Source organism: Pyrgilauda ruficollis, unplaced genomic scaffold, assembly GCF_017590135.1.
Source record: "Pyrgilauda ruficollis isolate IOZ18807 unplaced genomic scaffold, ASM1759013v1 scaffold5, whole genome shotgun sequence".
Lineage (NCBI taxonomy): Eukaryota > Metazoa > Chordata > Aves > Passeriformes > Passeridae > Pyrgilauda > Pyrgilauda ruficollis.
Window position 1 is genome coordinate 6,943,014 of NW_024526599.1, and position 12,748 is coordinate 6,955,761.

Below are 12,748 nucleotides of genomic sequence, written 5' to 3' on the forward strand. Positions count from 1 at the left end.
AGTATTTTTGCCAAGTAAGCACAGTTTTTCCTGAGATAAATGGAAAACTGATGTGGCCTAACAACAATAACATGACATTCTGATTTTATTTCATTTAAATTGCCTTCCCCCTCTTTAATGCTACAGGCTGACTGGAAGGGTGCAGAGTCTACTGACCACGTATGAAAATATATTTACTTTTTTGACTCTACTGTAGTTTTTTGTGCTTTGCAATATTATGGAGAAGTTGATTGAAAGGAGTGTTGCTGGATTTTTGTTACTTCAATTTCAATGCCAAACTTTTGATGCTAGAGGGAGCTGTTTCCTGCCAGACGCCTCTGGAAAGATACCGCTTAAAGAATAGGCAGCAGCTCGCTTTGGCACTTGTCAGAATATCCAGTGCATGGCAGCTGAGATGTTAGAATGTTTTCTTGCTGCCCTTTTTTACATTTTTTTTTTTCCCAAACTGAAAAAAGTCCCTCAACTTAGTTCTATCAGTGATGAAGTATTTTTAGCCAGCAACTATGATGGAAGCACAAGTAAAGCCTTCATTAATTGTGTTTTTTTCCTCACCTCTCCCTTTTATTAGAGTTCTTTAGATTTTGAAAAAAAATATCTTTTATCCTTTTTTATTTTTTTTTAGTCGAGGACCTCCACGATCTGCAGTTCCTCATCTGGGGACCTATGGGATGTTGTATTTGCAAATATTTGACAAGTGTGCTTGTTTTTTGAAAGGGAATTACTTACTTGAAAAAAAAAAAAAAGGTTTACTGAACATACCTTATTGCTTGTGAAATTGATCAGAATTTAAGGCTGGGCTGGATGAGGCTTTGAACCACCTTATGTAGTGAAAGGAGACTCTGCCCATGGCAGGGGTGTTAGAATCATGATCTTTAACTTCCCTTTTGACCCAAACTGTTCTATGGCTCTATGACTCCCTTCCCTGATTCAATGCATTCCCCCTGCACTGAGTCACTTCAGCTGCATTCCTCTCGGAACACAACCTGTGTTCTTCACTCCTTTGCAACATCTGTAGGGTTGGCCACTAGGTTTGTGTCACCCGTCAGTCTTGAAAGCCACATGCCCATGGGTCCACTCCTGGGTCTGTAAGCTAGCATCCTTAATGGTTCTCTCTTCTTCTGTGAGTACTTTACAGCAGATAGTCTCTGCCACTCCAGAGAAAGATGGTGGCAGAAAGTGACTCTCCTTTTTTCTCTGCTTGTTGTTAGAGAGCCTTGCTGGAAATAATTTAGAGCAGCACTTTCTGGCCAGGCTCTTTTCCATGTAAGATGCTGCTAGGAGCATCTGATCCTCAGTGGTCCCCTCGCAGCTTCCCATGGCAGCTGCTGGCTTGTGCCGTGGAGTGTCTGGATGAGCAGCAGCGGTGCCTGGCTGGCATCTCAGCCTGCCGCCAGCACAGGGCTCCCGGGAGCGCCTGCTCACCTCCAGCCTGGCTGGCCAGGGAGCAGGGCGCTGACTGCAGCACACGTCTTTTCACACACTTCTGTTTGTAGGAAAAAGGCGAGCACTGCTGTGTTTTCAGAGCCTTGTATGTACAGAGCCCTCCATCGCAATTACTTTTGTCTTTGATGTGCCCTCTGCTGTTCGCAGGACCAAAGCCTCTAGAGGGCAAGGGAACGGAAGGGCCAAAACTGAAGTGAAATTGCAGCACTTGGGCTTGTGTGTTTCTTCTGCTTTTTCAAATGGAACATTTGCCTTTTCTGCTGTGAGAAAAAGACATTCTTTCTATTACAGAATGAGAGACATCTATCTAGCCTGAGCCACTGAATGTAACTCCTGGTATCTTTTCTGATGTACCATGGTTTTAACAAGTACAGCATGTTTCTACACTTAATGTATTTAACGGGATTTTCTTTTTCTTTCTTAAATTCAAGTTCTCTCTGTGATGTCAGTTCTGTGTCTTTGCCCAAAGAACATTCTTTCATTGTGTCTGAAAAAGTATCTCTGTACTTTTTAGGCAATTTTAAGTTCACAGATAATTCGCAGTGATCAAATCTTCCATAAATTTCTAGCTTTGATATATTCCATTGCTTGAAAAACATCTCACAGTAGAGAGAGTTGTGTTGGTGTTAGTTTATTCTCGACTTTGCCTCAGTTAGTGGTTGAGGACTGTTGCTCTGATTTTTAATGAATTATGGATCATACTTTGTCTCTCAACTAACAAGTTTCAAAATAAGAAAAAGGGTGATGAAACAGCATGAAATCCATGAGCCAAAGTTAAATCACTCTAAGTAGAGGTTGTTGGCTTCACTGAAACTTTCTCTTAAATGTAGTAGCTATTTTAAGTATAACTTGAGCAAAGCCTCTAGCCTGGCATTAGTGTTTCCACATTTGCATTTTAGGATGTTTTAGTCTTGGATGTTGTTTTCATATCTTTATTAATGTTTTGTTAGCTGGATATTGGAGGTCCACAGTGGTTGAATATAAAACTTCACCATATTATTATTAGGATCATGTTTGGTTTTTCTTATTTTCTCATGTCAGTAATTTTCTGTTCATTCCAGCTTTTTTTTTCTCATTTTAGATTGTAGATTATCTTCTGTTTGAAGAGGATACAATTTTAGAAATATCTCTGTACAATGGAGTATTTTGTTAGACTCTGTTGTACTTTTTTTCTTTTCCCTTGAATGTGAAAAAACCTGATTTCTTATGACCTTGCTTTACAAAGTAAATGAAAGTTTTGGGAATCTTGGCTTTGGAAAGCAGAGCTGTGATGGTTGCAAAATAGTTTACTGTAATTCTGGACTGGGCTTGTTTCGTGGACATAGAGTAATGGCAGCAAAAGCAGAAAGATTTCTGTATTTCATGTGGACATGCTATCATTCTTCCTCCTGTGAGGTTCCAGATTATAATCAAAGGTGTTCTTGCAGTTTGCCTTTAATCTCCTGGAAGTATCCCTACTATCCCTGTTAAAGGAGCTTTGGATGTTTTTAAAACCATTATTTTAACAGGTTGTATCAAACTGAGAATAGTAAAAATGTTTTCCTTATTTTTGTAGGACTTGGAGATTGTGTATTCATATTTGCATGGAATGGAAGCATTGTCTAATCTGAGAGAGCATCAGCTAAGGTAGGATATTGTGTCATTAAAAACCATATATGTTAATGCACTAACAAGGCAAAGGAACAGTAATTTTGGTAACCATATACTACTCTTGTGTACCCTACCTCAAACTGCCCATCACTGCCTTCTTTTCTTCCCTTCTTTATTTTTCTAACACTTCCTCCTTGAATGTCTGCACAGCATATCTCTATCTGTTCCATCCTGTTTCTATCTGTTATGGATGCATTTGTTTTCTTTTCAAACTTTTGGACTAGAAATAAATGCTTTACATTTACATACAGAGTACAAGCCCATATATTGATGAAATCATTTATGTAATATAGTAGTCATGAGAGCAGAGTCTGTTTGTCGGCTTCTGTTTCAGTTTGTGCTTGCTTTTGTGTGGAAATTTTAGACTCATTATATACAACACATGCAAATAATATTTAGTAAAGATATTTGATAAATGTCATCCACACTTTTTATTAAAATGCTTCATGAAGCAAGTTAATTCAAGTCAAATCTTTCCCGAGAGCTTCCTATTTTTTTTTTTTTTTTTGTCAAGACTTGTGTTTGTTTGATTTTTAAGTAATTGTTGCAGTTGTCCTCCCACAAGCATCTTACAGCAGACGTTTCTAAGGGTATTTGGGAATCAGTGTGAGGCTGGCAGCTACAGAAGGAGACCAGCACATCTCCTGTATGCACTGTGGGGAGAGAGGGTGAATTACTGCTGTTCTGTACCCTGTGCTTTGCCAACATTTGCCACATGTGAAGATGCTGAAGCAACTTTGAGTTGATTAATGCTGGTTTAGGTTCTAATTTCTGGCCTCTTGCTTCATCATTCTGTGGGAGTCCACATTCACAAGCCAATATTCTGTAATTTGGAGAAAATAAAAGGCGCGGTTTTCTTTCTTTCAAAGTGCTCAAGACACATTTTGCAATGTGAATGTTAACTTCAAAGTCATCTCTGTAATTACTTTTGCTCTGGAAGGAGGTCATGGTTACATTGAGTTAAGTATTTTGTGTTATGTTGTTATTTGCAATACTTTTAGCACGTGAAGTTTTGCATAGCTGGAGTTAAACTGATGTTAACTTGTTTACAAAGATCAAAGTGTGCACATATGGTTGTGTGGTATGTTGATGTGTGCTTCTTGGCTTCCTGTGCAGCATGAGGTTCTTGTTGAGGAATGTGTGGAACTCGCTCTCCCAGCATAGCGAATTCCTCAAAGAGAGCTTCTGTTTACAGTACCATACATGGAAAAGGCCGGGCTCCCAGCAGATGTTGGGCTGAAAGCTTTTATAGTATCCTTTAGGATACAACTCTTCTTGTGGCAGTGGAATGCCACAAAAACCTCTGAGATTCATTAAAACTGAATGTATTCAATGTAGCCCCTAGTAGTGAATAACTTACCATATGGCTTGCTGGTGATCTCATCTGTAATTTATTACATTTGTTGAGGAAGTGGATAAAGATCACGTTTGAGTGATTGAGCAAAAAAAACTGGACACCAGTATTGATCAGAACTAATTCAGTTTTTCAAAGAGGAGGCAATCTAATTTGTACAACTTGGTGACTAATTTCTAACTGTTCCACTGTAACACAAAAATTGAAACACTTGGCTACCTTCTGTAAGAGGCATTTTCTCCCCTTTTGCTGTCCTAATAATGGGACCAAAATGCTGTAAAACTCAGTGCCAGTGGTGAACTTACGTGACTTTATCAAGAATGTGCTTCCTTCTATCCCAATTCAGAGAGGAACAAAACTTGCTTGTTAAAGTGATTCTGTTTCCTGTGACTCCTGCTCTTATGTGGCACATTGCCCAGCATCGTTCCAGACCAGTAGGGCACAGACTTGAGCAGTATTTAAATTTTTAAATCTGACTCCTAGCAATGGCTTCTCTTCTAGTATCCTCTCACCAGTGACTTCATGTCTGTGCTTCCCTTCCCTCTCAAAACAGGATCAGAGAGGGAAGATAAAAACCCAGGAGGTAGAAGCAGCCAGTAGCTTTCCAGTGTCTGTAAAAGATTTTAACAAGACCCAATTTTATGATGGAGAGAAGTGTCTGAAAAAAGATGGTTCTGTGGTTAAAAGTTTTTTGTTGTGCCAGGACGGAAAAAGATTGAAATTGATATGTAATACATAATGCTTACTTTCATACAATGGAGACATTTTTTCAGTGAGAAAAGTTCTCAAAGATGGTCCAAAGTGTAAATCTAAAATACCAGGGTGTGGGAAAGGCTGTGACAGTAAAACTTGATTCTTAATTTTTATATCTATCTGCAAACAAAATTAAGATCTCAATTTTCTATTAACAATTTATGAATAGTCATGATACCACTGTAAGCCTGCCAGTTCTGAACAGAAGGAGCATTATTTCTTAGTGGGCTGAAATAATAAGTAAAATCCTGTGAGATGAATGCTAAGGTGACTTTTGTAGCAGTCTGTTGACTATTGAAATTAATTATCTAGGAAATGGCAATTGATTGTTATGTCAAACCCAGACCAACTCTTACAAGTCTCAAATAAACTTTTTGGAGACTTTTTGCCTGAGTAGCAATTCTTGAGTGCTTTTGCCTGCTTATGATATTATTGCTGGCAGCTGGTCATTGATACACCGAGATTCTGATGATGGATTATGTGAGGAAAGAGAATTTATTTCCAGAATTTAAATATAGTTCCTTATTTGAATTTTCTCATGAGCCTCTTAGGTAAATCTCTGTCTGACTGTCAAATAGCCTTGGGGTTTGCAGTCTGCTTCAGAGCTATGGAAAGGCCAGGGGAGGCAGTGGGATTTGTTTTGTCCCCACCCCCCCCCAGTAATTCATAGGGCTATTTCCTTAAGGCAGTAGACAGAAATGGCATTGTGATTTTTCTACATCAAGTTAACATTGCATTTCCTAGTATGTGGTAAGTTCTATTATAGTTGCTCTCTATTATGCCACATTTGTCAGGCAGACAGTGAATACGAAAGCACTTTAATCCTTCCCTCTAGACAGAGGATTTTCCTGCAGGAAATTCTCTCCACTTTGAACCCTCTGGGACTTTAGCATTAAAATCTCATGGTAATTTTCAAGTTGCTGAATTTTAGCAAAATGAGAAACATTGATTTACCAGGCAACACAATTTCTTGTTTTACCTATTGGACCTAACTTGAAAAAGAGAGCAGTTTTTATATTGTGTCTCTGATTAGTGTCGCACATAGTACATTTCCAACCATTTCTAAAATTCAGAATTGTTTTTATAAAGCTACTTTCTTTTATCACATCACTATGGAAAATGAGATCAATATAATTTTTCCTTATTTTTATAGAATTTTTTATGGGAAGAGCTACATCTAGTGTCCTAAATCAAACCTGGTCTTGGATGAACAAATAATTTAAATGCTTAGATTTTACAATTTGTTCTCTTGAGTTATGAATCATCTTGGATTTAAATTAGTGGTTGATTTCTGTAAGTGCTGGAGTTACCTGTAGAAATGCTGAGTAACTTTAGAAAGTGAAGTCTTTGTGACACTGATAGGAATCATAACTAAAATTGACTTCTTCTCTTTCAGACTGATGTGTGAAACTGTTAGATATGAAAGGCATGAAGCAAATGAAGTTCTGTACTAGTAAGTATTTCTGCTTCCTCTTGTATGATGTTGAAAGAATTAATTCATATTAAAGTGAGTTTTGAGGGCTGTTTAATGCCAAAATTCCTTGCCTAGCGTGCACAGTCTGTAAATGTAAATGATTCACTTCATTTCCATCATCAAACACCAGAGAAATTTGCTGGTGCCAGAGAGAGAGCTAACAGTGGCTCTTGCTTGGTGATGCATGTTGTATTAAATTTATATAAAATTAATATATGGATGTAGGATTGTCATTTAGTCTTACTTCAGTTTTGTGAAAGTAGTAGTGATCAGCTTTTCGTGCCAGTGGTGCCAGATTGACAAATCTAATGTGGTTTATAATTAGCAGGGATGTGCTCTAGTGTCAACTCAGATTTACAGTAGAGAGCTCAGAATTGTAATTGCTTCATTTATGGAACCAATTTATTGAAACAAATTGTTTATCAGATTCTTACTTGCTGCCCCTAACCCAGACTCTAAATGCATATTTTTCTAAGTTGTCTGGCATTATTTGAACATGTAAGTATACAAAGAATACACTTCTATGCCTTCTTTTGTACTTGTGGAATTTCTCTTAGAGGGAGCATCAGGAGGAAGATGAGATTGAGTAAACTCAAATGCTGGACCTTGACTATTCAGCAAAGTTAAATTAAGGTCTAATGAAACCCAGTAATGTTGTATATGGGAAATACACAAGGTCAAAATCTATAGGTGGATAGATAAAATCTATAGTTGGATAGATAATTTTAATTAGACCAATACAATCTTTTTTTTCATTTTACACTAATTTGCAAGGGACCATTGTGCTGGTGATCTGTCCTTTTCTAGGCAGTTGGTTCACGTCTCCTATGTAACAGAGTTTTTGTTTAGACCCAGTATTTTGGTCATTCTAAGCACTGACTTAAATTTTAACTATATGCTGAATGAATCCATACTGCTACCTAACCATATACTCAATGCAGGCAAAAATTACAGGAAATGTGTGCCTGAGAAAATACAATTCACAAACAGGAGATTGTGAATTCTGGGTTCACTGGAAGTGCATTTTGCGGTTCTTTTGCACTGATTTCCTTTGTCACTCCTTTCATGTGACTTCATCTTCACTTTGGTTGTTTGCCTGTCATTCCTATTTAGTTGCTTCTTGACATTTTTTCCCCATGATTTATTCAAAAGATTTAATGGGCAGTTTGGCAGTTTCTGGATATAGATGCTAATGCAAAATGTGCTTGCTCTAGCATTTCACATCTCTGATGTAATGTTTAATGGGCTAAACATGAAAGTTAAGGATTAATATTCTTTTTAAAGAAAAAGAAAAATTCCATATTTTGAAACTAAAAATATATGTTCTATTACTCTGAGCTGTAGCTTTACATTCTTTTAATGAATATTTTGAGATCTACTTAGTAAGGAAATCCCATGAAACCTGCAGTCTAATTTCAGTGTTCTATTTTTAGGGTAATGAACTTGGAGGGATCCTTATTTTTGTTTCACAAATTCAGCCTATGTGTTGAAGATGTACTCTCCTGAAAAACAGAATTTCAGTTTTGCTATGTACGTGTTTGGAAAAATTCTTTGAGTACTACAGGAGAGGAGCAAAGTGATAGCCAGGCTAGAATTGATCCACTCAGTTATGAGCTGTAGGAAATCGGCTTGGAACATGCAACCTGGTTACTTTTTAATGAACTTACCAGAGTTATCACTTGACGCTCTCATTTTTATCATGAAGGCTAAGGTATTAAAAGAGCATCAGATTTTAACATTTTAGATTGTTTTTTAATTTACAACTTCCCCCTGCCCCTGATGGTATATTTGCATTGAAATCTGAAATTGGGTGCTATACCTATTAAAATAGCTGCAACTGTTGGAGCTGTTAATTGGCCTGTGTGTTTGACCTCCCTGAGGCAAAACTTAATGTCTCAGGGCAGAAAAGCTAAATCTTTATCCCTAAATGCTAATGGGTAGACTAATGCAGTTGCTCTGTTTATTTGATCACAAATTTCTCATTGTGAAAACTGTGTGTCTGTCTGCTTTGTCAGTGGTATCTATAAAAAAGTAAATTTCTGTTGCGTGTATGCAATGCTGAAAATAATTATGTGCATTCCTTACAAGCACAGCAGTTATTTTATCCTACATTGAAAAAACAAAAAATAAGTTGTTAATTTTCATAGTAGCTCTATAGATTTTTTTCCTATGACCAAAGGGATAAAAAGGAGCACGTTGCTTAAAATTGGCTCATCTCATCTGCATTTACTTTACTATCAGCGGGTGTACAGGGTAGTGACAAATTCTCAAAGCCTACGGCCATCTCACTGTTTAAATGGAAACTGGGTTATCAGGAGTGGCAGTTCAGCTTCAGTTATTCTTCATTTGCCAGTCATTCTACTCCTTTCATTTGATGGGAAGTTAATGACAAAAGGGCTTAAAACCCGCAAAGCAAAACTTCAGAACTGGGGCTTACTTGACATGCATATTTGTTTTGGGTTTTTTTTAACTTGCTACCTTTATTCAAATCTACTTAGAGATCCCATTAAAAAGATATTTATTTTGGTCACTTAATATATGTTTCATCAGTAGTCCAAAAGAAAAAATGTTCTGTTTTCATATCTGCATGATAGTAATTCTTGATGTCTCCAACAGTGAGCTTCCAATTAGCATTTTCTTTAGAAAACAAAGTTCTAGCAGACTTGTAGAGGGTGTTTATACCTCTTTAAAGTTCAACAAAATTTTTCAGATCAAAATTGAATTTTGTGCTATGATGACAGAGGATTCTTTGGCAACAAGTGCTTTGGATGTAAGCAAACGAGTATGTGTCTAATGAAACAAGCACCTCTTTTTCCTCCTCATTAGTCGTGTAGAGGGCTGTGTGTGTTTTTCAGCCATGCTGTTTGATATTTCTGTGTGTATGCATCAGTGGTGTTTGGGTTACTCTTTCTGTAAGGAAATCTTGTATATTTCTAAGCTTCCCTTATTTTCTTCACTAAGAATATTGCTTTGGCAGAAAATATGGTAAGGTTTGCTGACCTGCAGTCTAAAGGAGTTCAGTAACAAAACCTGATGTTTCTGAACTGCCAGGCTGTAGCACAACAGTTTTGTGATCACATTTCCTGTAGTTTGAGCAATTTAAGCTGGCACTAACTTAGTTACTGCTTGTATTGTTTTTAAAAATTTGAAGGAAACCCCAGTCCAGGGGTGAACTGGGGTTGTGAAGTGTGTTTTTTTTAGAGATCCTTCAAATGAAGTCCTGATAGGATGAGGAAACCCCAGTCCAGGTTATTGTGAAGTGTGTTTTTTTTAGAGATCCTTCAAATGAAGTCCTGATAGGATATATTCTCTACCTCCCACATGTCCCTGCTGAGAAGATTTCATTTTTGATTAAAGTTCTTAACAGTTGACTGCTTAGTAACTGGTTGTGATGGTGGTGGTTCTTAAAAAAGGACAAGTGTTTAAAAGAGTAGTTATCTCTTGGACATCTTGAACTGAATTTTAGTGTTAATGTCTCTGGCTGGAAAAAGCTTTTGTCTAATGCCAAAATGTTTGTGTGCTTTTACGTAATTCAGTTTGCAGCCTTTAATAAAATTCAGCGTGGAGAAAGACAAGTAGAAGTTGTATATATAAACTGGAGATTGGAGAGAAAAAATGTTGCATGTAATACGCAGTTATTACTACAGAGAATGTTCACAGCTGAAATGAGAAATAACAAGCTGACAGTGGTAGGCAGGTGTGAGACAAAAAACTGTACAGTTACATTGTATCTTGATTTTTTTCCTCATTCCCAATTTGTCATGCAGTCTGGAATGAAAAACATCTACTTGTATTAAGACTGTAGTGCTTGTATGGTGGTGGAATGGCGAGGGGAAAAGGGGATGAGAAGGGGAGAAGGCTGTAAAAAAGATAAAGATAGGTAATTTCAGCTGATTATTTTTTGGAATTTCCATGATTAGAACTAAATTCTCAAGTCTATTAGCAGTAATATCACCATTCAGCCTTAGCCAAGTTTTCTGAATTATATCACCATGGCAAATCTCAAGACCCAAACACGCTGGTGTTGGGCTGGTCATGCACCCTTCTCCAGAACTGGCTTGGCCCAGTCATCAAATCCTGAAACAAAGGAATTCTGGAAGGGGAATAGAGGAGCACAACTTGGTAGCTACTCAAACATTGATTGTTTTCTTAGATGAAAATGTTAGTGTTTTTCATGAGGTAGAGCAGAATGGCTCAAAAATGCTGCAGGGCAGTAGTTCTGTTCTAGGACAGGTGAGACATAGATCTGTGAGCAGTCTTTCTAAGAGTGGGAATCCAAGAGTCATGCTTTTAAGTCCTACAATAAAAGTGACATTTATCAAATTCACGGTTCTTTCACGGTAACATATTGCCCTGAAGACCCTCAGGAGGACAGAAGCAGTGCATGTAAACCAACAAAAATTTATGCCAAAGTTGCTATACGTTTCTGCATAGCCTGACTTGAAGAGTGAGAAAAATGAACGAAAACTATCTTCTTTAGTTATTCACACACACACACTGAGAGAATATATTCTGAGTTGGAAGGGTCTCACAAGGATTGTCATATCCATCTCTTAAGTGAATGGCCCATACAGGGATCAAAATCACAACCTTAGCATCATTAGCACTCTGCTCTAGTGTTTGAAAAGACAGGTGTCTGCTAAGGAAGGCAGGAGCCTCCCCTGAACTGGAAACTGTAAACCACCTCCCTCCTAATTGTTATAAATTTGACATTAAGGGGTTCTCAGGCAAAGATATGGGAGCAGGAATAACAGTTCTTTGTTAGGGAAGAAAATAAAATAAACAAGGCAGTAATACAAAACAACACTGACAGAGTCAGAACACGACCTGACACCCTGTTGGTCGGGGGGCTGGTAGCCGTCCAATTGGAATTGTGGGTGCAGTCCTCCTGCAGTGGCAGGGGTGGTTTTGTTGAAGCAGTGATCCTTTGGAAGGGTTTAGTCTTCTTCTGAAGAGGCAGTGGAAAAGGCAGCTGCTCCTCTGGAAATCCAGTGGAGAATGCTGTCCTGGTGTCCCCAAATCTCAGATTATATCCAGTTAGGAATGCTTGGCTCTGCCCCCTGGGTGGAGCATCTCACAATGGGATGTTGTAATTTTTATCAGTCATGCAGTGACACGCAGTGGCCCATTAACAGAAGATATCTGCTGGAGGGAGGATTGATTTGTGGAAGAGGTAAAGGAATCTGCCCAATTAACAGAAGATAACTGACACACCTCTACCAGATGGCAAATAGAATACACACATTACCTTGCAATCTAGGGCATCCAGCCAACTGAAATAATCTCTGGGTCTCATGATTTTTAAACAGAACAACACTGCTGACCCCACCTTACTGAAATTGTGTTAAGATGGGGTGCTTTTATAGATGCAATGTATGTGGTCTACAGCTGTATTTGTTTGTATCTTACAGATAACTTAAGAAAACTTAAGTCCTAAAAGACTACAGAAAGGAATTGCTAGAGAATCTCCCAAGTAAAAAGTGATAAGAGGAACTGGCCTCAAGTTGTGCTGGGGAGGCTTAGATTGGATATCAGAAAAGATTTCTTTACAGAAATGGTTGTCAGGCATTGGCACAGTCTGCCCAGGGAAGTGGTTGAGTTACCATCCCTGGGGGTACTTAAAAGATGTAGCCATGGTGCCTGGGGACATGGGTTTCGTGGTGAGCACAGCAGTGGTGGGTTAGTGATTGGGCTTCATGATTGTAAAGATCTTTTCCAGCCTAAATGATTCTATGATCTCTGGGTCAGTATCAGAGTTTTCAGGTAGATCTCTGCAGGCAATACATGTATTCATTCATGCTTCTTCTGCATCCATAGGTTTCTGTGGAAGTTCTGCAGCAGTACATTTAATAATGCAAAGAAGTTCTGCAGCAGGGTTGGCCTCTTCTGGTTTTTGTCCTGAAAATATTCCTAAAGGTGTATTGTGCCTTCTGATATTTGGGCAGTTTGCAAGATATCATTGGGATACTGCCAGTTCTGCACTGCACTAAATCAGGAACCTGATTCATGTGTTGTGTTGTGGATACATTTTGTGTGGGGAATTTTTTAGGCAATGTCTCTCATTAAAATAAACA

General features: G+C 38.1%; 1 protein-coding gene across 5 annotated transcripts in view; it reads left to right on the forward strand.

Moving 5' to 3' along the window:
- Positions 1-12,748, forward strand: part of RAPGEF2 (Rap guanine nucleotide exchange factor 2) — a 185,420-nt gene that overhangs the window by 54,437 nt on the left and 118,235 nt on the right. For all 5 annotated transcript variants that reach the window (XM_041479890.1, XM_041479889.1, XM_041479887.1 and 2 more), the window contains exons 2-3: positions 2,999-3,069; positions 6,597-6,653. In XM_041479890.1, coding sequence (XP_041335824.1) covers positions 2,999-3,069; positions 6,597-6,653 — 128 coding nt within the window. The remainder of the gene's footprint in view (positions 1-2,998; positions 3,070-6,596; positions 6,654-12,748) is intronic.